This window comes from Pristis pectinata, chromosome 6, assembly GCF_009764475.1.
Source record: "Pristis pectinata isolate sPriPec2 chromosome 6, sPriPec2.1.pri, whole genome shotgun sequence".
Classification (NCBI taxonomy): domain Eukaryota; kingdom Metazoa; phylum Chordata; class Chondrichthyes; order Rhinopristiformes; family Pristidae; genus Pristis; species Pristis pectinata.
The window spans coordinates 16,131,823-16,157,747 of record NC_067410.1 but is presented as its reverse complement, the minus strand read 5'-3'; the positions used below and the strand labels follow the sequence as shown (position 1 = coordinate 16,157,747).

At 39.6% G+C, this 25,925-nt stretch overlaps 1 protein-coding gene across 1 annotated transcript in view; it reads left to right on the top strand.

Annotated features, from left to right (window-relative positions):
• The window catches only part of stab1 (stabilin 1), a 157,150-nt gene that overhangs the window by 65,212 nt on the left and 66,013 nt on the right, over positions 1-25,925 (top strand). The window contains 13 exon segments of the mRNA XM_052017592.1: positions 940-1,026; positions 2,298-2,409; positions 5,489-5,675; positions 8,215-8,308; positions 10,666-10,824; positions 12,798-12,893; positions 13,769-13,864; positions 14,016-14,063; positions 16,385-16,521; positions 19,936-20,047; positions 22,788-22,865; positions 24,845-24,946; positions 25,735-25,842. Of these exon segments, the coding sequence (XP_051873552.1) occupies positions 940-1,026; positions 2,298-2,409; positions 5,489-5,675; positions 8,215-8,308; positions 10,666-10,824; positions 12,798-12,893; positions 13,769-13,864; positions 14,016-14,063; positions 16,385-16,521; positions 19,936-20,047; positions 22,788-22,865; positions 24,845-24,946; positions 25,735-25,842 (1,416 nt within the window).

The following is a 25,925-nucleotide window of genomic DNA, read 5'->3' as shown; positions in this document are numbered from 1 at the left end:
TTGGAAATTTAAAATATAAGTGGAAAATGCTGGAAACACTAAGCAGGTCAGGCAGCATCTGTGGACAGAGAAACAGAATTAATGTTTTGTCAGAACCACACTGACCTGAAACATTAACTTCTTTCTCTCTCCACTGATAGTGCCTGACATGTTGAGTATTTACAGCACTTCCTGTTTTTATCCCAGGAAACAAGTTGTCTATCTATCTTGGTGTGTTAAACAGAGCTGAAAATTGGGAACGGTGAGGTTTGGGGGGCAGATGGCGTGTCAGTGTTAAACATGCTCCTCTGATGAGAACAAGACAAGCCCACAGTTCTTACAGACTGATACATTCATTTTCCGTCCATCCCATTATAATTGGAGCCTTAGTTTGTATGCAACTGGTATCTAATGCTGGCAGGAAGGTCATTAATATTTGTGAATCGAGGTTCTGTAGTGCTGCCCGATGCAAGTTAGTAAAAGCTGGGGTAGGAGGAGGTCATATGTGGAAGATTTTCCTTGTAGGTTCAAGAGGAGCTGGAATTTCGAAGGTTCCATACAGAAGGACTGGGTATTTGCTCCTTGGTTAATCTATCTTTAATAGCTCTGATCCCTCCTCCTCCCATAGCTTCTGTGATTGACAGATCATGACCTCCAGACCTACTATCTTTTCCCCGCCCATTATGGGTTGTGCAGAATGCCCACAGGATGGAAAAGAACTCAAAGTCATCCAAGGTCTTCCATGAAGGGCAAGAAGGTCATAGATACCTCACTAATTCCACCCCCCACTCCCCAAGGTTAGCTTCCTATCCAGAGGGTTAAAATCCATTGTAGTACATTTCTGCTGGAGGAAGGGGAAGATGGCATTAACATGCTTTAACATGAAACATAAATAAAAACATTGTTCCTGAAGAGGTCTTTGTAATAAATTAAAATGTGGTCAATTTTGTTTCTGTCTAGAAACCAAGATGCTGTAAAGGGTTCTACGGACCAGATTGCAAAGCTTGTTTAGGTGGTTTCCAAAATCCATGTTATGGACACGGAGAAGTAAGTTAGTGCAAAATTGAGAATTCATTCTTGAAAAACAAACCAGTTTAAAAAAAAAATGTATACATTGGTAAGCTTTGTTAAGAAGACTGATTCTGTGAGTATTTGTTATCTTAGAAATGCGCAATACAGAAGGAGGCTATCTGGCCCATCATGGAGCTTGGGTTACTCCCACTTCTCTCCTCCCAATTCATTGTTCTGTGGGGTTACACACTTAGCCATGAATTCTGGATAGGACCTTTGGGCAAGTTCGGACACTGCACAGCCAGCACCTGTCCAAAGCAGGAGGCTCAAGAATCAATTGAAATTAACCTTCAGGCCTCATGTTAAACAGCCATCACCTTGACCCATATGACTCCCAGGTCGATAACTTATTGTCCCAGCGTTTTGGTTGGCTCCTGGTCTCCTGCATCAAAGTTAAAATACTTATCTCTGTATGCCCTCGTCCTTCAGTTTCCCTTAACCCTTCTGTATTTTGTGTATTGTTCTGACTTCAGTCTCTTGTACATCATCATCGCCTTTTGAGGTGATGAAGTAGTTGAGATTCAGTTGGCAGCATTCCAGTCTCCAGGTCGGAAGACACTGGTTTCAAATCCCCTTCCCGCAACCTGAATGCCAAAATCCATACTGACTCTCCTTTGTGATACTGTGTCCTGCAAGTTCTGATGTGCTGACTTTCTGATGAAATGTTAAACCAGAGCCTTGCCTGCTCTTTCAGGAGGATCTTTTAAATCCTATGCCATTATTTTTGGGAAGAATGAAGGATTTTTCTCTCTTCTCCTGGCCAAAATTTGCCCATCACTCAAAATTGCTATAAAATTTTATGGGAGATTGTTGATGCAGATTGGTTGCTGGACTTCCTGTATCGAAGCTGCAATGAGATTGAGATATCCTGACGGGATGTGAAAGACACTATATAAATGCAGGTTCCCACCTCTTCACCCATCTCACTTCCCCATTGTGTTATAATGTTTCATTGGCAAGGAAATTCCCCTAACAATATTAATCCTGCAGTCAATTCCTCCAATGCACAAATCAAGTGTCTTTTCTTTCACAAACACAACTATTTCAAATTCATTAACTCTGCGTTCATCCCAGAGATGTGACAGGCACTCTATAAATGCAAGTGCAATTATTTCTTAACTGAAGTAAATAGATTGCTTGTTCTAAATCTCCTGAAAATGTGAGGTATGAAGGAATTTTTAAAAAAAAGCTTAAAAAGAATCTCTGAATGATGATGTTTAATAAATGATTGATTTTGTTTTCCACAGTGTTCTGATGGAATAGAAGGAGATGGTTCATGCAAATGCCATTCAAACTTTAAAGGAATTGCCTGTCATATTTGTTCTGGACACAATAAACATGGTGAAAACTGCACCCAAGGTCAGTGAGGTATAAAAATTGCAGTGTTAATGAGTGTTTGAACAAAAGGGAAAATGTGATGTGTTTCTTAATAAAGCTATGTAGCGTTTCTCTTTGTAATTACAATCATGGAAGGTCCTTGACTATGTTCTAACTAATTAATAAGGCCAGTGAATTCATATAAATGGATACAAGGAATATAGTTTTAATCTTGCCCACCAAAAGGGAAACTGGCAGAATTGTTTCTTATACCTTAGCCAATGTAACGTCCAGTAGCTCCAATGAATGGGTAATCAAGAGAAGTGTAAAATCAGTGTTGCACCCAATCTCACCAGTTCCATAGCGAGTTAGGTTACAATTGTCTCTATTTTATTAATTTTGTATTTGTTAACTGTAGGGTGGTATTTCATCTTTGTAACTTCTAAACTATAAGAAATGGTTTACCTGAGTGATCATGTTTTCTGTAATTTATGCAGATGTGCTGGTGGTGAATGACACTCCCACTTCTGGCAGATTTGTTCTGTTTAAAATGACCATAGGTCTCATTTGAGCTAAATCTCATGCTTGAAAGTAAAACAATAATGTGCTTTGTCATCCAGAATAAAATCCAGTCATGAGGCAGCTCTGTTGACAAACAGAACATTAAATTGAGAGGCCTACCGCTTAATCCAGCAAAAAAAATCAAAACTTTACTCGTTCATTGACTTTGTTGACTTTGTCAACTTTTTAAAAAATGACTGCATTCATGTACCTTTTTAGACATTTTAAATAAATTACAGAGACTGCTTTAATTGTGGTGTATGAAATGCAGCAGGTTATCGATGCAAAACAAGTTCCCATAAACAGCAATGAGCTCATGAGCAGATCACCTAATAAAGTGATGTTGGTTGGAGGATACGTTTTATCCTTTGCTCTTGCTCAACATACCAGCATGGGATCTTCCAAGACATGGGAGACAAGGCACCAATTTGACATTTCATCATCTAAGGCTCAATGATTTGGGATATTAATATAATGCACACCTGTCTGCTTCAATGTACACAGCACTTCTTTGCTACTTGATTCTTCACTGGAATGTGGGAACTGCTAACAAAGCCAGCATTTCATTCCCTCCCCTAATTTTATCTTGCTTGCTAAGTGTATTTCAAAAGACATTTGAGTTCACCATTTTGATGGAATCACATGAAGACTGGATTGGGTGTCCTTCCCTAAAGGACATTAGGGTTGCAGAGTCACAGAGACGTACAGCACAGAAATGGGCCGTTTGGTCCACCACGTCCATGCTGATTTTTTTTGCCCATCTATACTAATCCCATCTGCCCACAAAAATGGGCCGTTTGGTCCACCACGTCCATGCTGATTTTTTTTGCCCATCTATACTAATCCCATCTGCCCACATTTCATTGGGACTGTATCCTTCTATGTCTCGCCAATTCAAGTGCCTTTCTAAGTGCCTCTTAAACATGGTACTTGTATTTGATCCCATCATTTTCTCTGGCAGCACATTCCAGAAATAAACCACTGTCTGTGTCTAAAATAAAATTACCCCTCAGATCTCCTTTAAATCTCCTCCTCTCCTTTGTTCCAGGGAAACAAGCTCAGCCTATCCAATCTCTCCCCATAACCAAAGTCCTCCAGTCCAGGCAACATCCTGGTGAACCTCCTCTGCACTCTCTCCAGTGCAATCACATCCTTCCTATAACGCGGCGACCAAAACCACACACATTTATTTCCATCATTATACAATTTTGAATTTCCATGGTTACCATTACCATTTCTAGTTTTTTTTTAAACGTGAAACACTATATTATTGAGTTAACAGCTGCCGTGGTCAGGTAACATTACAGTAAAAATAAGCAGCCTCAGTGAGGAACAGATGTGTGGTCAGAAGGTTACCTCAGTCAGTTGTGAGGCCAAGTTTATTGAACAATTTGAGCTTAGTTGAAGTGACAGAGATCAGGTCAATGGTTAGAGAGTGGAGTTTACTCTGGGGCTCAAAACAATAATTTAGGCTATCATTTTATTTGGTTAGAAGACTTTTCTACACATCCACTACAGGATGATGAACAAGGAGCCTTGACAATTTAGACATAGCTGAAGGGTTGAGGACAGCAATTTTGACGTGGAGCTGGGTCTCATTAACATGTATATGAAAGCAGATATCAGAGGAGAAATAGAATGGGGCTTAGGAATGAATCAAGAGTAATGTGTTTGAGCATGGAGAGAAGTCATTTCAGGTGGAACTTGGGTTATCACAAGAATGGAACCAAGAGGAAGTGATCCTTAGAGAAACAAAGGACTGTAGATACTGGAATCTGGATGAAAAACACGATGATGCTGGAAACTCAGCAGGCCAGGCAGCATCCGTGGAGAAAAGCAGGCGGTCAACATTTCGGGTCAGGACCCTTCTTCAGGACTGAAGATGGGAAAAGGGGAAGCCCAATATATAGGAGGGAAAAGCAGAGCAGTGATAGGTGGACAAAAGAGGGGAGGCGGGGTGGGCACAGGGTGGTGATAGGTAGATGCAGGTAAGAGATAGTGATAGACAGGTGCGGGGGAGGTGGGGAGAGCAGGTCCACTGGGGGATGAGTCAAAGGTGAGGAGAGAGGGGGGAAAAAAAAGTGGTAGAAAAGAGAGAGGCTAGGAAAGGGAAGAAGAGAAGAAGCATGGTGTGGAGGGGGGGGATTATTTAAAGTGGGAGAATTCAATGTTCGTGCCGTTAGGCTGCAAGGTTCCAACAAGTGATACCTCCTTGCTGGGGAAGAGCTTTGGAGGAAGGGAATGTGGTCAAAATGTTCAAGTGTGGCAGACGGGGTGGGAGGGACAAAGAGAGATGGTTTAACCATGTCACAGTCATAATAGGTGTCATTTGCGATTTTGATAGTGGCTATTTGGGTACTGTGGCAGAAGCAAAGCTGATTGAAGGGATTCAAACATGGTGTTTTGCAAAAGCTGGGTTGATTTTTGAGGAGGAGTGTGATGGTAGAAAATGTGAAGGAGAGGGTAAATGTTCCTGAGTAGAGAATGCAAGCATGTTGAATGGGAGCGTGAAACTTATCTGTACATTTCTACCTGCGATAACCTTGCATCTCCTTTGCAGACTGCCCTTGCTTGTATGGGATTTGTGATAACAGACCTGAAAACTCTGGAATTTGCCAGCCCGGCACATGTAAAGAGGGATTCACAGGTACATTCTGTGACCAGAAGACCGAGTCTTGCGGCCCAATTGGTTTATCTCAGTATTGCCATGCATTTGCTGTGTGCGAGTACAATAATGACACAGCCAGGTAAGAAAAACAAGAATTAAATTTCAAATAGCAGTTTTCCCTTGATTATTTTCATCCATTAAATGAAAATAAGTGAAAGAAAATAAAGACTTGCATTTACATGGTGTTTCATGCTTATGAGTCTAAAATGGGTAAATTAAATATTTCCGGTGTGTTTCCTTCTGTTAAGAATGCAACACATCAACCAATTTATGAATGGCATGGTTCCATGAATAGTAGTTAGTAAGCAGATAATTGGTTGAAATTTCTGCTTAAAAACCCGACAATTCCACAAAAAGCAGCTGGCTCTTATCTTCGTCGTGGAACAAAAGTTCAGGACTCCTGGGCAAATGTTAGTAAACATGGAAGTCCAAAAGTTCTGAACTACTGCATGCTGATGCTGCAGCATGATCTTCCCACAATTTCCCAGGATGTAGCCTGTGGAATTTACTTGCTGGACATTTAGTGGCTCCATTCATTTCACTAGCAGTGAGGAAGATAAGGAAGTTACAGATTATTTACAATATTTTTCAATTAATTGATTTAAATGCATTTAGTTTATTTTATGATTTTAATTCATAGAAGTGTTATGATAAATGATGAAACCATTCGAATTCATCAGAACAATGCTGGGTTCTAGTAAAACAATTCTGTCAGTCCCAATCCCCTGCTGCTTCTCAAAAGTCCTGCAAATTATTCCCTTTTGAGTGCCTATCCTGTTCCCTTTTGAAAGCTCTGATTTATTCTATTAACACCACCTCTACAGACATTGAGTTCCAAGTCATGACAGCTCTATGAGACCACCCCGTTGTATCTTTTGCCCAGAATTTTATATATGTGCCCCGGCCCTTTAACCATCTGCCAATGGTAATGGCCTTTCCCTATTTACCCTATGTAAACCAGCCTTTAACTTGTACACTCTCCTCACCCTACCAAGAGAATGGCCCCACCTTTCCAGTATAACTTCATAGCTGAAATCCTTCATTCATGCAACCATCCTTGTAAATCTTTTCTGCATCCCCCCACAATACCTTCATCCTTCCTAAAATGAGCTGACCAGAATTGGATGCTATACTCCATTTATGGCCTCACTTGTATTTTGCACAGGCTCAGCACAACTTCCCTGCTTTTGTATTTATGAATTCCAGGATCTTGTATGCTTTATTAACCATTCTCTCAACATGCCCTGTCAATATCAAGGATTTATGCACAGGTAAACCCAGGTCTCTCTCTTCCTGCAAATCCCTTGGAACTATTGAATTTTATTTACATTTTCTCTTATTCTTTTTGCAAATTCACACTTCTCTGTATCACATTTCTTCTGCCCGTTCAGCCTGCCTGTCGATGTCCTTTTACAGTGTATTACTACCCTCCTCATTCTTTCTCCCACTCCATGGTTTCTATTACATGTGGATTTGGAAATTGTACCACACACATTCATGTCCATTCACTGCCCAAGAACCATCCAATAGCGATGGAAGTAAGGTTCAGTTGTCTGTGACTCCAATTGGCTAACTTCCTTCCATTATAGAGGGAGGTCAGATTAGCAGTGACAGATGGTAGGACAAACTCAGTGAACTAAATATCCATGGTTTCATTGGAAGATAATGTGAGTTGGAGATAGAGCAAGATTTCTATCCCTTTTATGTGATCGAAAAAGATTACTGTCTTGAAGTCCAAACTAATCTGCCCTTATTGATGTGTTTTCGATTCTCAAAGCTTGAACTTGGGTTAATTTTAACTCCCAACAACAGGTGTGTTTGGCTTATGTAGGAGGTTAAAAAGCTAAAGATCTGAAACATTAACCCATCCCATGTCAAATCTACATTTTTCTGGATTTAATGGTCTCAGTATGCTCTCAGGAGGTGGGTTGGGTATTTAACTATTTGGATAAGACTGAAAAGACCTCCACTTTATCAGCAATTCTACTTTTAACAGTTCATCAGTTTTCCCTGTATTGCAAATCTGACAGGTGGGAGGAGGTGAGAAGCATGAAGGGAATGTTTGCCCATACATCACCACTAGTGCTACATGTAGGTCAGGAAGAGCAATAGCGTCACTTCCAGATCCAATGAACTCCACCAGCAAACCTTCTGTCCTTGCACTCCCTATAAACTGTTTGCTGCCCACCATCTCATAATTAGAATCACTGCAATTAAACACTCAGGCTATGTCTGCTCTCCTACTGAGTGATCAGATCAACTTTGGACCACCTTTTGCCTTTCCACCACACAACCGATCCCACCATAGCCAGCAACACACCCCACGACACCAGCACTCTTGCTCTCTATCACCGGTGGCCTTGGCTCAGCTGTGACTTAGCACTGTAAACTTTCCTGCCTGATAGGCAATAGATCTAATGATCTGGTTGTGGATAGTAAGTGAAAAGGCATCCCGCTGTTTAAATCTGCAGTACATTTGGGCAACCTGCCCTTGCAGGTATCAATCCCCTAGTGAAAGGAGGTGCTACCTCTGCAAGATTGGATCCAGTATCTTGGGAGATTCAGTACCACTTGTTTCAGATAAGCTATAAATTTTAAGCTTTTTCTGATCTCTCCAGATGCCTATGTAAGGATGGCTATGAAGGTGATGGAATTTCCTGTCAAGTTGAGGATCTTTGTAAAAAGCCGAATCGTGGAGGATGTGCTGAGAATGTGAGAAAGGCCACCATTTCTGTTGTCTGTTTGTACAGTAACAATCGATCAGCTTGTACTTCTGGGGAATTCCCAAGGTGCTATCAAAGGGCACATGTTGCAGAGATAACGTGAGGCAAGAATCAGTAAGCACTGCTTGGGACTAAAGACTAATCCAATGTAGAGGTAAGGGATGGAACAATAAAAGGAGTCATAGAGTTATAGCGTCATGAGGAATAGAACATAGAAACAGGCCCTTCAGCCCTCCACATCTATGCCAACCATCGTCCGATCTATACTAATCCCATTTACCAGCATTTGGTCTGTAGCCCACTTGGAAATGAGGGTAAGGATTTAGATGTTGGGCTTTGAGAACCGATGTTGGGGTTTGAGAGCTAATGTTAGGTCTGTGCATGGGTATTGAGACTTAGTGCGGGACAAGATATATATGGGGATGTTTTGGTTAATTTGCAATTGGTGCATGATGGAGACTGGGAAATTGGTGACGAGGGCACTCTGAGGTTTGGTCAAGGACAGAGGCTAAGTTGATCGTAAACAGTGTTGAAGGCAGAGTGTGGGGTGCAGATTTTAAAGCTGCTGTGTGGCATAAAAGACCCTCCATGTTGTTGCATGGTACTATTGAATTGCCATTGCGTGGATCTCTTTTCCACCTTGCACAAAGAAAATGCAGGGTTTGGGACTGAGGCTCGGTCTAGGGTGTTGGGAGAAGAGAATGCCGACAGCAGTGCCACTTATGAGGACTGAATTGGGTTGCAAGGTTGAAGGAGGTGGAGTCGACATTGAATGCCTAGTATGAGTGGGGTGAGTTGGAGCTCAGTTGGCTGGAGATTGGCACCTTGTCGGAGTGGGGTTATGATTTTTGGGGATCAGATCATTGTGTATTAGGAAGATCATGCAATTGGGAAGTTCAAAGGATTAGGGAATTTGGTCAGTTAGGGAGTTTGGGGGGGGAGCTGTGAGTCGGGGAGTTGTGGATTGAAATGGTTTGGGAGATCAGGCCTAAAGGAAAACAGTGGGAATGGGATCCATTGGTGGTACCGTGGTGGGAATGGGGGACAGAAGGATTAAAGGTAAATGATGAAACTTCCTCAGTGAATTGCAGCTCAGAGCAGCACTATCCTGGAAGTGCACTGTGACAGGTAATTTCCTTGGCAGCACTCCTTCTGGAGCCCGGCTCTTGCAAGGATGTGGTTGGGATATAAAATAACCTGGAAATGTCATTACTGTGTTTCACTCTGGGATAAATCCATCTCTAAATGAATAGTCTTGGAAATAAACTGCTGAATGATCCAGCTGCTGGGCCCATCTCTTGTAACTTTGTTATTCTTCGTAAGCTCTTGACTAAATACAGTTTTGGAATATGGGTGGAGCTATCTGTTGGATCATTTACACTAAGGTTTGCATTTCCCATCTTATTGGGTAGAGGCAAATGACGAACAGGTGCTTGCTACAAAGATGGAGACAGTGATCTCCAAGCCAATCTGATGCCCTTCCTGATGGCTGGGACAGTTGGTTACTTTAAGGCATTCAGGGAAAGGGCTAGCACAATCTGATCAGAATAGTGGTTAAAACAAAGTGTTCTGAATTAGCTCTATTATCACTGACATATGTCGTAAAATTTGTTGTTTTGCAGCAGCAGTACAGTGCAAGACATAAAAATTACTAATAGTTACAAAAATAAATAAATAGTGCAAAAGAGAGAGAACCCTTTTTTTCCTATAGTAATAACTTAAGAATAAGGCCATTAAGTTACCATTTGAATATTACCTCACAATGTTAATTCAAATCCTTAGAGTTCCATGAATCCTGCATCAGCCATGGACGAGTGTGCAAACAGCAACAATCTTTCCATATTTCCCCCAAATTCTGACCAGGATTTGCACAAAAATAAGCAATCTCCACAGACCCAGATTCTTTATTTTCTTTGTATTTATTCTGAATACTTGGAATGTGATGTCCCTTTTTCATTCACAGCATCAAAATGAAATAGTTTGAAAACCAAAGTTGAAATTTCCTTCGTAATCTTTTTTACACAATATTTAGCTTGGCATGTGGTGCCAAGTGAGACTGTTGTGGTTAGGTTGGCCTGATGTGTGCATGCTTTGAACTTTGTTATTGCTGTTGAGTTCTGGGCTATTTGCTAGCATTCTGTTCTGCCATTCTGCTGCAAACTGAGTAAATGAGCCAGATTTAAAACTAACAGTAGTAGCTATTGGCAACAGTAGTGAGGCTAAGAAACCCCTAGAGATATTGCAACTGACATCAGAAATGAATAATCTAATTCAACATAATGGGAGGCTTACAATGTTACTGTATGCCATGGTCCAGCAACCTTTACAGGTGTTTCTCTATTACAGGCAGAATGTTTAAGTCTAGGTCCTGGGAACGTAACCTGCCAATGCAACACGGGATGGACTGGAGATGGGAAAGTCTGCACTGAAATAAACGAATGTTTATTGACCACACGAGGTGGTTGTGATGAAAATGCTGACTGTCAGTATATTGGACCTGGACAGGTACCACTTTATTGAGCTTTCCACTTATTTTATGAAAAGCATGAGATGAAAAAACTTGTCAAAATATTTCATCAGCCACTCGTGAAGGTAAAGGTGTGTACATCTGTAGAGGATAGTGAATGATGAATTGTCTTGGGAGAATAGAGCCTGTGGTTACTTGTGTGAGGAAGAACATTCAGAGCCAGGAATTGAGATTCCTGATGTCAAAGTGTGATTTTCTGCAGCTTCACTGAAGGGCTGGCATCTATTCAACAGAAGTAGACATGAGTTGCACAGGCAGCCAAAATGCACTTGTGGAAAACCACCAGAACTCTGGTTTGGGCTGGTATCCCATGTCTCTGGATATTTAGTCACAAGATCATGTGCTTTACCCCAGACTGCAGTTACATAAAGCTTATGACTTTACTCTGAGCCTTCCAAGTGTAGGGGGCTGGGGTTGACATTGGCGGTTGAGAGTGGCACTCACTGTTTTCTACCATGTGAACTTTTGGCTCTAAATGTGAAAGAGGTGGCCAACTTAAACCAAAGTCAAGGTGGCCACCTATGTGGCCTCTGCTATATTTTTTGTCCTATTGCCCTTAAGATACTTGGACGTATTCTGGCACCTTATCCTCCTTCACAGTAAATTATTAACTTTCTTTCAAGGGCAGCAGAGTGGTGCTGCAGGTTGTGCAGCTGTCTCACAACTCCATTGACCCAGCTTTGATTTTAACCTCCAGTGCTGTCTGTGTGGAGTTTGCATGTTCTGTCTGTGACTGTGTGTGTTTACCATGGTTGCTCCAGTTTTCTTCTTCATCCCAGAGACATGCTGGTTGTTAGGTTAATTAGCTCCTGTAAATTGCTCCTAGTATAGATCATTGGGTGTTGTTGTGCATTTGTGAGGGAATAGGGAAAATAAGTTTTAGGGAAATAAGTGTGGGAACAGGATTTACAGAGTTGCTTTGAGAGAGAGCAAAGACTTGATGAGCTGAATGACCTCCGCCCATGTCATTAGGATGTATGAAAGTTATTTCCACTATCTCTTGTTTTTTTTCCCTTTCCCGGTTTTAACGAAGGGTGTTTGATCTGAAGTGTTAACTCTGTTACTCTTTCCACAGATGCTGCCTGACCTGCTGCATTATCTGCTTTTATCTCACCTTGTTATGGCCCAGTTCAGGATTTGCTGCTTCTCAATATTCCTTATTCTATTACAAGCAATGACATCATATTTCTGCCAATTTCTATTTATCCTCAACTAATTCATTTTTTATTTCGGCATCCACATTTCCAAAATTGTTACATGCTTTATTGTTCATTTTAATACTTTCAGGATTCTCTCCTTCCTTGCATTTCCTCTCCCTTTCTCAACAGATTTTCCTTTTTTTTCCCCCTCACTTTTAACACACTGGCCCTAAAAGCAATTATCTTTATCTTTTAGCTTTTTTCTAAGCTCTAATAATCTGCGGCATCCTGAACCTAAAGTATTTTTTTAAATAGCTATTATTAATTCTGCACTTACAGCATTTTGAAAACAATCCCATTTTCATCCATAGTCCTCTGCCTGCCATTTTCTCTTTCCTTCTAATCCTCATTTTACTGAAAACTGCCGTTTTCCAAGCTGAGGCCTTTGTTAATGTGCTGACTTTAGTTCCCCTTTTGTTTGACCTAAAGCCTTTTCACATTGTGGTCACTATTCCTACCCAGATTTAACTCCTAGACCTGATCTACTTTGTTACTCGTAGTTGAAACTAACATTTTCCCTTTCTTTATACACACAGGAATGTGCAACTTGAGGAAAATCTGTGCACTGAATTCCAGTCAATCCTTTGTACACCACCAGGAGTGTGTCTTGATTGTGTAGTTTGGTTGCAACACTGAATATTGCAGTTATGGCGTTTTCTTTGCTTATTTGTGTACCCTTTAATATTTTAATGACGCCTAAAAAGTGCACAAGTGTCCAATGACCAACTTTTTGTTTGACCCCATTGCATTAGAGTCGCTGTGCATGCAAGAGAGGATTTGCTGGTGACGGCAAGATGTGCTCTGCAATTGATCCATGCCTAGAGGAGAATGGTGGATGCCATGTATTGGTAAGACAAAATCACATATTTGCATTGCTATTACAATGATCTCCAATATTAATTCACAGTTTATTCTTCATCATTTCAACATTCAGGATACTATATAGTTGCTGGAAACCTTTCAGTTCTGGTATGAGATTGCAAGGCAAATTTAGTCATGTTATTTTCTCTGCAAAATAGCCTCCTGAGAGTTAAGTTCCCAGAATCGATGCTGGAGGCTTAATGCTTTTGTTGAGACTTTTGAGAAATTTGCCCCAATATGTAAGTAGTGGATCTCCAACTAATAATTCTTGACTAAATTGTGATTTAATCATGAGATATTAAGCAAAAGCTGTGCATTTTACTTATGGGGGAAAAAGAGTGGTGAGAATGCAGAATTGCTGGAGGCTCAGCTGGGAACTTTTATATCTGTCCTTGTAGGCTATTTATGGTTAATTCTGAAATCAGTGGCGTGAGACAGTTCTGTAGTACTGCAGCTGCTGCTTAAGTTATATGACTTGACCTTCCTTATACTCTGTGCCTTGGACAATAGAGTATTCTGTAAGCCCTCGACCATCTCTGCAACCTTCAGGATCTGTAGCCTATAGTGTACCATTGCTTCTGTAGTAAGGAGCAGCATTATAGAAAAAGACAGTCCACATTATACTCCTTCTGAAAAGCAATAGTACATTATTGTGTAGCCTCACCATTTATCACTCAGCCAAGATCTAAGAAAATGTCTCAACAAGAGTTGCAGCATGGAAATGAAAGTAGGGTTGGGATTTGAAACACAGAACCTTAGAACCTTGATCTGCCTAATTTTCATATGTGCTTAATAAAATTGGTCACTTGTGTAAAGAGTAATTTAATATCATGCCATGGAAGTTAATTGTTTCCATCTATAGGCTGAATGTAAACCCACTGAGAATGGAAACCGGAAGTGTATCTGCCCTCAAGGCTATGCTGGAGATGGGATTACGTGCTTTGGGGATATATTAACAGTAAGTAGAATGGCAATACATATACCCCACAGTGTTTCATTTGAAGACAAGAACAGTTGTTTATCAAAATCTGTTGGTCTCTCATTTGTACATATTTTCAGTGTCCTTACTTATTTTGCTATCTTGACTTTTTTCTTCATTCATTTTAAAGGAGCTGGCATCCAGTGCATACTTTTCAGGGTTTAATAGCTGGCTCCAGGTATGTAACCAACTTCAAGCTACAAATGGAAGTACAGCTTGAACTGATTTTTTTTAAAATCTGTATTGCTTCACAGTTAAAAATCCTTTGCCTTTTTTGCCTTATATATTACTTTTTGTTATGTATTTCAAGTATTAAAGTGATTTGTCTTTTGGTAAGATCCTTACTGTGAGTTGCGAAGTGATATTGTGGTGGATCTCCCAATCTGTGAACTGCTCTCATTCATTCCTCTCCTTTTGTCAAATCCCCCTGAGCCAGCCAGAGAAAATTTGTGTGCCCCAGCCCAGACAGTGTACAGAAGATAGTCCACCTACTACTACCTATCCTGTATCCTGTTGCAGTCGAATTTTACTCTGCTCTCCACTCACGGTACAAGCTAAATCCTGAAGGAGCAGAAGGACAACGTCTATTGAAGTCGCTCGTAACGCAAGACATCAAACATGCTTTTTTGCTTTAACCCATGGCGAATAGGTTGTTTCATCATATAACAGGTCATAAGCAAGTTACATGGTTGTTATAAGTTTCTTTGGGACTACCTTGTCCTGTTTAAATTTCACTCTCCGGTTTAGTTGATTTCTGACAGCACCTGGAATCCCCAAAATATAAAGTTGTCTGTGTACAAGTCAAGGTGATAACTTATGAATGCATTTATAGTCATCTTGTTTAGCTATTTGCATTTCTCTGAGTCCATCAAGTCCAAGTAAGCAGGGGACAAATCGATTTATGTTGAACCTGCTGCATTTCATTTAGCTGCATACATAACTATCAGCCCTTCAAACCAGACATTGTATTTTCCTACAATCCAGGAAGTGTGTTTGCTTAGGAGGACCACTGTTATTTTTTTGTCCTGATAGACTGATGTAGAATAATTGTTAGAGATTGATTGCCATGGTGAACCAATGACTCCATTGGCAGTTGAAATTTAACACAGAGAACTGTGAAATGATACACTTTAGCAGAAAGAATGAAAGACAATATGGGCTAAATGGCACAAATCTAAAGAGTGTACAGGAAAAGAGAGACCTGAGTGTATATGTGCATAAATGTGGCAGGGCATGTTAAGAGAGTGGTTAGTAAAGAATGCAATCCAGGGATTCATATATAGAGTACAAAATCAGGGAAGTTATATTGAACTTGTATAAAACCTGGTTGAGCACCAACTGAGCATTGACTCAATTCTGCTCACCTAACTTGAGAAAGAATGTCAATAGCTGTGTTATGGTTCAGAAGAGATTTGATGGGATAGTTCCATGAAAGAGGGAAGAGGTTTGGTAACAAAAAATATACAACACCATGTATAAATATTAAAAAAAAACAACTTCCTTCCTCTTACCTCAGCTGGTTTAGAAGGAACTTGTTCCCATTATTGTATTATTCAGTGTCTGGTGGCAGAGATTTAAAATTTGGGGTATAAGATACAAAGGAGATGCGAGAGAGAACTTTTTTGTTCCGAAAGTAGTTATAATCTGTAACTTGCTGCCCACAAGAATGGTAGAAAGAGAATCAGTCAGGGCTTTCAAAGGGGAATTGGATATGCATTTGAAGGAGAGGCATTTGTAAATCTGTGAGGAAAATATGGAGGAATAGAACCAAATGGATGCTCTACTAGGAGCTGGTATAAATCAGATTGACCAAATAGCCTCTTCTTCCATAATAATTCTGTGATCCTATGATAGACATATGGATCAGGTGACCACCAAATTACTGAAGGTGAGCTAGATGGATCTGGTCCCATTTTGTTGTGCAAATCCAATAACCCTAAGTGTTAATTTCAGTGGCTGCCTTAGGCAAACCTGCAGCCATCCCCACCAACTTCTGTGCATTTCTGAATACCTGATACTTTATTTTCATTTACTAGAATAAAGTATGTTATGGTCTCTAGACTTACAATTCATGAGAAAATTCTTGAAGGCTGACATAGTCTTGGTAATTCTCAGCATTTAGTTATAGATAATCTGTTACCTTATTTACCACCATGCCTATTGCTGTCGCTGATCTCTTACTTGTAATAAACCAAGCCCTGATTGAATTTCTTTTCTTAATGTTCCCAAGAAGTTACTGGAAAGCAGGTGACATGTCCTATATATTAAATACAGCACAAAGCTTTTAGTTTTAAGCACAGGGTTACATTGGGTAAAACTATATTTCAGTCCATAAGGAACTAAGGCTCATCAATGGGAAAGGTCATTGAGCCCAAACATTTGATGGTGAGAACAATCTCAGTAAAGGTCAAAGTGTAGGAATTGACCTTTGCTTTTGGAGTAAATTTGGTGGATTAGATGATGTAGGCTGAGTTACTTGCCATTTTCTTGCTGAAACAGAAATCCGAAGAAAGAGTGGAAATCCCTGCAGGAGCTAATGTGACTGTTCTCGTGCCTTCAAAAGCAGCAATAGACAACGTGGATAAGGCTGAAATAGAATCTTGGGAACAAGAAGATTATCTGCCAATGATAGTAAAGTAAGACACCTTTGCAGAAATTGCCATTTTATTTTGTTTTAAAATTCCCTTGCTTTCCTTAACAGCTTAGCAAGTTCATCCAATGAGTGATTGATCTACAAATCAGGTTGAAAGTATTTTAAATGTCCAAATTGCGGGATCAGGTAAATTAGCACAGACCAGGAACTGAGAGCATCTGATCTATGGTTTAGTTCCATGCAACACATCTTATTACATGCTGATCTTTTATCAGTAAGCTAGCAAAGCACACACTTTATCTGAGTATATCCCACCAGCAATCATTTCTATGTGAAATTATAACTGTTGCAAAATTGGAATGGATATTTCTTTTACTTGTCATCAGATGTCCATGAAATAACATTTCATGTTCTGAATCCTACACCACCCCCCCCCCCCAAATAAACCAAAATTGGACCTCCCATGTCGAAAGAGAGACTGTTGAATGAAATTCGCAGTAAAAAAAGGAACAAAACTTGATGAAGATCACCAATGAGACATGAATTAAAGGTTTTTATTCTAATGTTGTGCATAGATCTGCCAGCCTCATTTTACAGTGAGAAATGTATTTGGATCATCAATGATTCCAACCTTTTGATTTTATGTACCTCCATGCAACATACAGTGATCCCTGCAACTTGTGGTGATGTGGGACCATTTGATGATCATGGGAACCGCTCACGTGCATCAAAATTTGCGATATTTCATGCCCCTTATGTTTTTCCTCCTCTCCATGGCAGTGTCTCAAGTAGCTGGTCTCGAGGTTGGCATGAGGAGAGGTCCTTTAAGATGTGAAGTTCTTCCCATTGAACAGTATAAGAATAATTCAACAGTTGCAAACCTTTCATGCAACAAGAAATGCAGCAACAACCAACATGCAGCAAGAAACTTTGCTACCTCTTTCAAAGTAGGAAATACAATAGTGTTCTTTCAAAGAACTTTAAGTCCAATTTAGAGGTTTGTTTTAGGGGCTACAAACTGGCACCATCATTGTATGTAGTGATATTTTATCGCACCTAAATTCAATTTCTGAGCAATGGTGCGACGTGTTTTGGAGAAATAATTTGTGGTATTTGCTTCTGCTCATTTTATGATTGATGATTTTAACATATGGATAGTTTTTCTCATTTTATATATTTTTAAGTCTTTCTTTTATGATGGTGGAAGGCTTTTGCTCCCCATCCTGAGTGAAGAATACAGGTATTCCATCATTTACGAAAGGATTATTTTGTAGGAAAACATTTGGTTAAATAAAAACTTTTAAATCCAGAAGGCATTTCCCATTGGTCTGTTGATGTTCCAGATTTCAAATATCCCTTTTCGATAAACACATAAATATGCAGGGAATGGGGGGGATATGGGTTACGTGCAGGCAGAAGAGATTTAGTTTAATTTGGCATCATGTTTAGTGTAGACATTATGGGCCAAAGGGCCTATTCCTGTTTTGTGCTGCACTGTTCTATGTTCTATCTCATTCATATTAAATTCCTTCAATGATTCATTTCAGCTCCTTTGGAAAATCTGTCACAGTATCTGTACTACTGTCTCCTCCCACAAGATGAATATTATGCATGTTTGCGCACTTTATGAAATATTCAAATCAGCTATGGTTAGACTTGAACATATTGGCACTTCAGAAGACCCAACAAGTTCTTTCAAGTCTTGCAATAATGACCTTTTTCCTGGATCATCATCAAGTGGGCACGTGCCATTTATTCTGATCTTCTAGCCAGTTGCTTAATCCTCTTTCCATTTCTTCCATTATAACAGCTCTGCCCTTCACTTTAGATGATGCTTCCAAGGTAACAGTCTGCAATACAGCTCTACTCTCAATAACGAATATGTCAACAGTCAACAATGTCAATGGTTTGTTTCAATAGATACTTACATCAATACTCTATGTAAACAGTGGTCTATTTCAGCGCAGCTCTCAGTTTATTGGATAGAGATTTTCATTGACGCAGCTGCTACTGGGGTCTCAAATGCTACTTCCTGCTAATATCTACCTAATTTCTCTCTCCATCCCTAGCATTAAGGATGATGGGCACTGGGATGCCACAGGTACTGCAGAATTGTGCTAGACCAAACCTAACTTAATGCACATCTACTGCCAGAGCACCAGCTTGACAAAGACTTCCTCTATTCATGTAGAGTAGCGATGAAGATAAACACTTGATTTTAATGTTACATTAAAATCAAAAATAGTAGGAAAACTTCAAACTAAACATATTAGAATAAAAACTAATTAGGAAAATACCTAAATGTGGCTCAAATACATGGACAGGATATAGCAACATGTGTTACTGGTTGAATAAAACTGGTAATTAAATTGTCAATCCAACCAATACTTTTACAATAAACCTGCTTTGCTGTCCATTCACATAAATGACGCTGATTCAGGACTTCATTTACCAGGTAGTTACGGCAACTGGAATTATCAACAAAGATTCAGTCAACAATTTATAAGTTCTCACTTCTCAAACTGGTGCTGATATCTATCCACATGAATTAGACTAAACCTTTTAACGTACAGTATTCTGTTGGCAAAGTGACTATGCCAGTGCATAAAGGCATGTTTCAAACAAATGATTAACTGTTCTAAAAGGAATAGGCCTGTTCATGCAACCATGTAATTGACATGAGTATCTACGTAGTTATAGCCCTAATGCAACTCTCTAACCTTCACAGACCCATTCACACATTTAAAATCAAATTATCCTTGCAAAGCCACTTAACATTTGTTGCTGAAATTTCTAGATTAGTGAGTAAGACATTTTAAGCATTAGAGAGAGTGTAATTTAGCCATTGCTTTATAGTTTTAATGTGCATAATAAAATTTTCCTTCAGACTAAGAATTTGCATTCATTGTTCAATGAAATATAAAATCACTTACAGTAATTTGATGTAATCTAATGAAACAAATAGCTGTGTGCATGATTTAATGACAATAATTCACAGTGGCAAAGTCAACATTTCAGTATTCCAACAGAAAGGGTCCTGATGCAGGGTTTTGACATGAAATGTCGACAATTCCTTCCCGCCCACCCCCCCCCCCCCACAGATGCTGCTCAACCTGCTGACTTCCTCCAGCAGATTGTTTGTTGCTCCAGATTCCAGCATCTGCAGTCTCTTGTTTCTCCATTTCAGTGTTCTAAGTCTGTTTACACTGGCAAAACATATATATTCTTAACTGAAGAAGTGAATGCAATAACGACACAGAGCAAAAAACAAGAACGTTAGATCCATTCTAGAACTGTTTTAAGAAAAATTGGGTTTTTATTTTAGTGCTAATTTGAAATATTTTATTGGTGTTTTGGGCTATTTAAAACTGTTATTTTCAATTATCTCTCAGAAGGAGAAAACAAACCACGCAGGTAAATTTGTGACTGCTGTAATTCTAGCACTTGGTATCTTTAGGTCACATTTTATTATGGGTGGACTTACCATTGATGACTTAAAAGAGTTTGAAGGACAGAACTTATCAACAATGAACATATTTATCAGGTTACCAATCAAGAATGAGAATGGGGTGAGTACATGATTTTTGGATTTAATATTTAATGTGTGATTTAGTGTGAAAATTCTTTCCTTGAAAGACAATAAGGTATCATCCAGCCACACTGTCACCTCTACCCCCAACCCCTCCCCAGCTCTCTGACATACTTTGGTCATTTTAAACTTAGAACAACTTTCAGAGTTAATGGACTGTGAGTGTGATATAACTGGAATCTGATCAGAATAATGATTACTTAATGGGAAGATTGCACTGGCTGGCATGACTATGCCTATTGTGGCTATGTGCACTTGAGTTTGTATTTACTCATATATTTGTATCAATCCCCACAGCTGTATTGAAGGATTGGCTGTTCACAGCATCAGTGGGTTTTAAAATTTTCAAGATTTATTTTAGTGAATATGGTCAGTTGTTTCAATGCCCACTTGCAATAACTGCAGCCTAAATTTACTCAGCGCAAGCAGTAGTTATAATAAAGAGGATGCTGTTTGTTGCTGTTCTACAGTGGTTAATTTTTGTAAACAGCACAAATGTTATCAACTGTGTATACATTTCAGGTGTAAAATTTAGGAAAACTAAGACAACATGATTTATGATTTTAAGTGAAGTTAGAGAGAGAAATGCTATATTCTTGTAAAAACAGCAAAGGTTAATTGTACCTTTCTTTCCATGCAATCTGCTGAGCACTTCTTGTTGCCAAGAAACTGCTCTTGTCAGGAATCTTCCCACGGTACTTCCTAGTTCCTGACATGGGTCAATCTCTGTCTTCTACTGTTAACACGTTTCGAAGTATTCCTGAATGGTAAAATTATAGTAAGAAAGAATTTCTGTAGTGCAGTGCAGAATATAACAAAAGGTAAACTATTCCACATATTATTACTTTGATGTATTTTGCTGAAAGAGGATCAGTATGGTGACTGATTCATTCAGACTGGGTGTACATTTGAACTTGGAACCTAATCAGAATCATGTTCACTTAATGGGAAGATTCCAGCAGCTGACATGACTGCCTATCATGGCTGTGTGCATTTTGATCATCAGTTTGTAATTACTCAAGTACATCAATCCCGATAGCTGTATTTAGAGTAATTGAAAGGTCTGCAGGTCACAATATAAATGAGATTTAAATTTTGCAGGATTTATTTCAGAGAATGTGGTAAGCAGTTTCATTGCCCACATAATTATGAATGTGGAAGCAGTTTCATTGCCTTCATGAAAACATACAGCCAGCAATGAGCTCCTTGAGAATTTCTTTTTTCTTGTGCCAGAAGTCCTCATTAATCACTGGTGCCTATAATGTTCATCAATTACAGGTCTTTCACCTCTATGAATAAGTAGCCATAACTCACCATCACTATTTGTTAGCAATTCTTTAGAGTAAAGTAGTGAAAAGTAATTCCTCCTTTTGTTGTTCTTAAAACATGAAACATCTGAAATTCCAGGAATCACACTCCCCTGATGAAAATTGATCCAAGCAGAATTCCTGGCTGCCCACTCCTGAAGAGGAAGATCCCACTTTGAATTGTGTAGAGATTTGACTGATGAGGTAGACCTCCAGAGGCTGCAAGGATTATTTAGCGGCACACAGTCTAGAACAGCTTTTGTAGTCTACAACAGTTTTACTTGAGTCTTTGTTGGGATGACAATTAAAGTTGCCCTTGAGCAGCATAAATCAACCCTTAGTTTGGGAGAATTAGGGGGATTTCCTTGGGGCCTCTCAGCTGGCATGAATTAAGAGCATGAACCACGTTATTCCTCTGGAAATTCTCCAGCCTGCCCACTAGGTTAAGAGGGTAAGCAGAATATTTCGTCATGCTCCTCTTTATCTGAACCCACACCCTCTTCAGTATGTTCCACTGTTTTTACCTCATTCTGCCCCATCCCATATGAACTTGTCCAATACAAATGAAATAAAATGGGCTCATTTTATCCTCCCTAATTCTGCATAGTATACGTTTGTCCAGTCAAGGAACTTCAGAAATTGTTCAAAAAAAAAAGTTACATCTATGCTGCAAGGTGGGACCTTTCAGATACTGAAAGGTGAACTCTTGATCTCTCAATCTACCTTGTCATGGCCCTTGCACTTTATTTGTCTACCTGCACTGCACTTTTTTGGTAACTGTAACACTATATTCTGCATTCTGCTTTCCTTTTTTACTACCTTGATGTACTTCTGTATGGAATGATCAATCTGAATGGCATGCAAACAAAAGCTTTTCACTGTATCTCGGTAAATATGACAATAATAAACCAATATATACGTAACCATCCTTGGGGCAATTTTTGAAATGGACCAGACTTGTCCCCTGCTCCTGAGTTGAAATCTTCATGGCACTAAAACTTTGAAATAATTCTCCAGTGTTGCTCCCTTTTAAGAGCTTCTGCCTCACCAGATACACTGCCCATGCATGCAACTTGCTCTCATTTTCTGGCCCACATGAGTAGATTATGCATAGCATAATGAACTTGGCACACCAAACCATGCAAAGCCACTTGTGTTGGCAAAATGAAGCTGAGTGCATTGCAACATCTGAATTAAACCAGCCCTGTGATGGAGATAGATAAGATGTCAGCTCTTAAGATACTGGATCCAGTTAAAATGAAAAAATTAAAACAACTCCGCAGTTGGTGTTACGGATTTTATATTTTCATTTTCTTTTTGCGTTGGAAGGGAAATAGTGGATTTGCAAACTTTGATCTAATTTATCATTTCTGAATTATAATAAGAGTTGAAGCATTGATTTGTCTTTTTTAGAGTCTAATCATTGGTGGGGCAAGAATTGTAACGCCTGATATCCCAGCAGTGAATGGCTACATCCATATTATTGATAAGGTACACTCTTTACCCATGAAGTTTTATTAGTTTTGGATGACTTAATATAGAATTTTGCATATTAATCTCAAAGCATGGTTTCTTAAGTCATCTGCCTAGGATAGCTTGGAAGTGCTTTGGCAGAAAGTTGCAAAAAATTTGCAGTGATGGAAGGCTACTTTTAGAGAATTGTGTTTAAAAGAAAGTTTCATAACACTTTTCAAAAGGATATGATTCGAGATTTGAAGGCAGCTGTGAGATTTTGGGTTTCACTGCAGGGAGATGTGGCATACCCCACCCCCATACACTGTCAACATTCTTTTGCAACCAAATATATAATTATTCCTTTTGGACAGATTCAACTTGTCATAAAAAGTGCATGACTAATTGAAACCAGCTTAATGGAGTTGCAATAGACAATGCTGGGCCAGTGGTTTCTCGGAACTGACGCATTTTGCCCATCAGATATCACCTGTCAATCAGAAGTGGAAGGTTTGTATTTTCCGCTTCCATGTGTATATATGGTAGGTGCCTTGACTGCACATTTCTCTCACTTCATATGATTCAAATTTAAAATGTATTTTCCTCAAGGGAGAGGGAAATTGGAAGTAGAGGGAAAGATATTTTTCTACATTCATTGTTCAGTGCTAACTCACACCAAGTACATTCTGGTTGCTGCAGTGTGAAGCTCCTTCTGTCCTGGCTAACAATACCCTTAAGGGAAAAGTGAAACTTGTATCACCCAGTGAACCAATCAAGTTTTAATAGCAACTTTTTTGAATAAATTTGTTAATAACATTTTAGACTTTGGACTTGCCTGTATTCCTTGAATCAAGCATATCACAAAAGGTTTATATGGTATTCAGAGAGGGACATTTATCCCAGTAACCTCCAACTTCCAGTGATAAAAGGATTATTTTTGAAAATCCATTACCTTGAAAAGTGCCAACAGTGTTTCATCAAAGGAAGGGAACTATCAAAATTCAGTCCATCATTCATACTCCCCTCATTAAATGGAGTAGCTGATGCAAATGGTACAGAAGCATTTCAGGGGAAGCTATGTGTGGATGAGGGAGAAAGGAATAGAGAAATAAAATGATGGGGATAAGTTGGATGAGGCTTGCAAACATCAGAATGAGCCGACTGGACTGGCTGTGTTTATTCTGTGTGGTGTGGTAGTCAAGATTTTAGTTTGTTTCTGTGGAGGGAAAAGGAGTAGGAAGTGAGGAGGTGGGTGGGTGTTGGTTTGAGATTAGGAAGCATAGATTTCCATAGTCCTCCTGCTTCTTTATAGGTTTCTTGCCCACAGTTGGCCTGATTGACAGGCTAGCAGGCTGTGGAATAAGAACTCCTACAGTATAAAGTTACGTCTGAGTTGGCTCAAGACCTGGTCTGGTGGGTGGAGGAGAAGCTGTCAGTTGTGGAAGTAGATTGATTTGAGGTGGGGTAGAAGGTGATTGGGGTGGGGAGGGGGTGTGGTTTGGGGCACTGCAAGCACAGATTGCAGAGGGAAAAAGGGAAGTTTCCTCATAAGTTATGGCCTGGAGAAAACATTTCTGGTCTTCTTGGCTCACAGGCCGTGATTTAAATCCACTTATAGCTTCAGACTTTCTAGCCTTTTTCTCGTCCTTTCACTTTTCAGGTTTTCCAAGGCCCAGGAAATGAATAAGAGTTAAAAATGGAATGATTGTGAATTTGAAGGCATGCTGCCAGCCTGCTTCCAGCAAACTGATTGGTCACTGCCCTCCTTGTTCTACATCCATATAAAACCAGAAATGGGTGGTTTTGAAACAAGCTAGGCTCCTGTTAGAGACTTTGAATTTTAACTAAACACCCAATTTTGGAATAAAATTCAGTCATTGTGGCTCTGTGTAATGTTATTATTGTTTCTCATGATGCACAGTATTACATTTTTCTATATAAATATCACAAGCTTTGCAGAAGATGGGTGAGTTGCTTAAAGCTGCTTTGTCTAATTTATTACAACTTTTTACATGTAGATCTTGATTCCTCCTTTGGAAGATTTGCCACTGCTTCCTCCTAGTTTGCTGGAACTTCTAGAACAGTTGCCTCAGTACTCTCATTTCAAGCAGTTATTACAGGTAAGTTGAAAACATAGGCAAAGTATTGGAGGTATGCTGTCTGATCACTTTAAATGGGTGGTTATTAAGAAATGATAAATGAAAATTATTTAGCACAGGAGGAATTGGGCCCTGGGGCATGTCCATCACAATCATACTGAATTACAGGACAGGCTTAAGGGGCCAGGTAGCCTACTCCTACTATTTTCTTGTGTTCTCTTAAAAGAATCCTTGGGTGTGATGCAAATGGGGACTGTATCCTGTAGCCATTACCCACTGACAGGCTAGAGACACTATGGTTGGAAGCTACAGCTTCCTATGCTGGATTTACTGCACCTTGCTCTGGGCAGAGAAGGTGTGGTGTGCGACTCGTATCTGCCCGTAACCCTCTAATGACTTCTAATGAGAGACTCTCCTCTGGCATTGTAACAAGCTACATTGCTGAGGAAATGTAAGGTGTGTAAACCTGAGGTAACTTGACAGTGAGTGCTGTCTCCCTACCCAGTGATGTAAGGCATTAGTGCAGACCTCTTGTGATCTGATGTCCAAGGCCCAGTTGATTCATTGACCCTTGAACTATTTTCTGAAGCCTGACATAAATTGCAAATCCCCAAGCACCACCTCCCCAAACAATCCAGCCAGCTGCACAGATCGGGAACCAAATCTTAGGCAACTGTTGTTGACAAAGTGCCTACTTTTGATAAAGTTTTACAGTTGGGAAAACTTGCTTTGTGCTGCAGAATTAATCATATTTAACCTGAATTTTAATAGAACAACAGGTATTAATCACTGATTTTTGTGTTTTTTAGCAATACCATCTAATTGATGAACTAGAATCCTCCAAACAGTATACTGTATTAATACCGGAAGATGCAGTACTCGAAGAGTACTACAGAGCTGAAAATATTGAACAGCTGGTATGTTTCCTGTTCTCATCATGATTCCCATCGTGACTTTTTTCCCTCCAGGTGGACTTCAAACTGTTTGGCTACAGAATGCT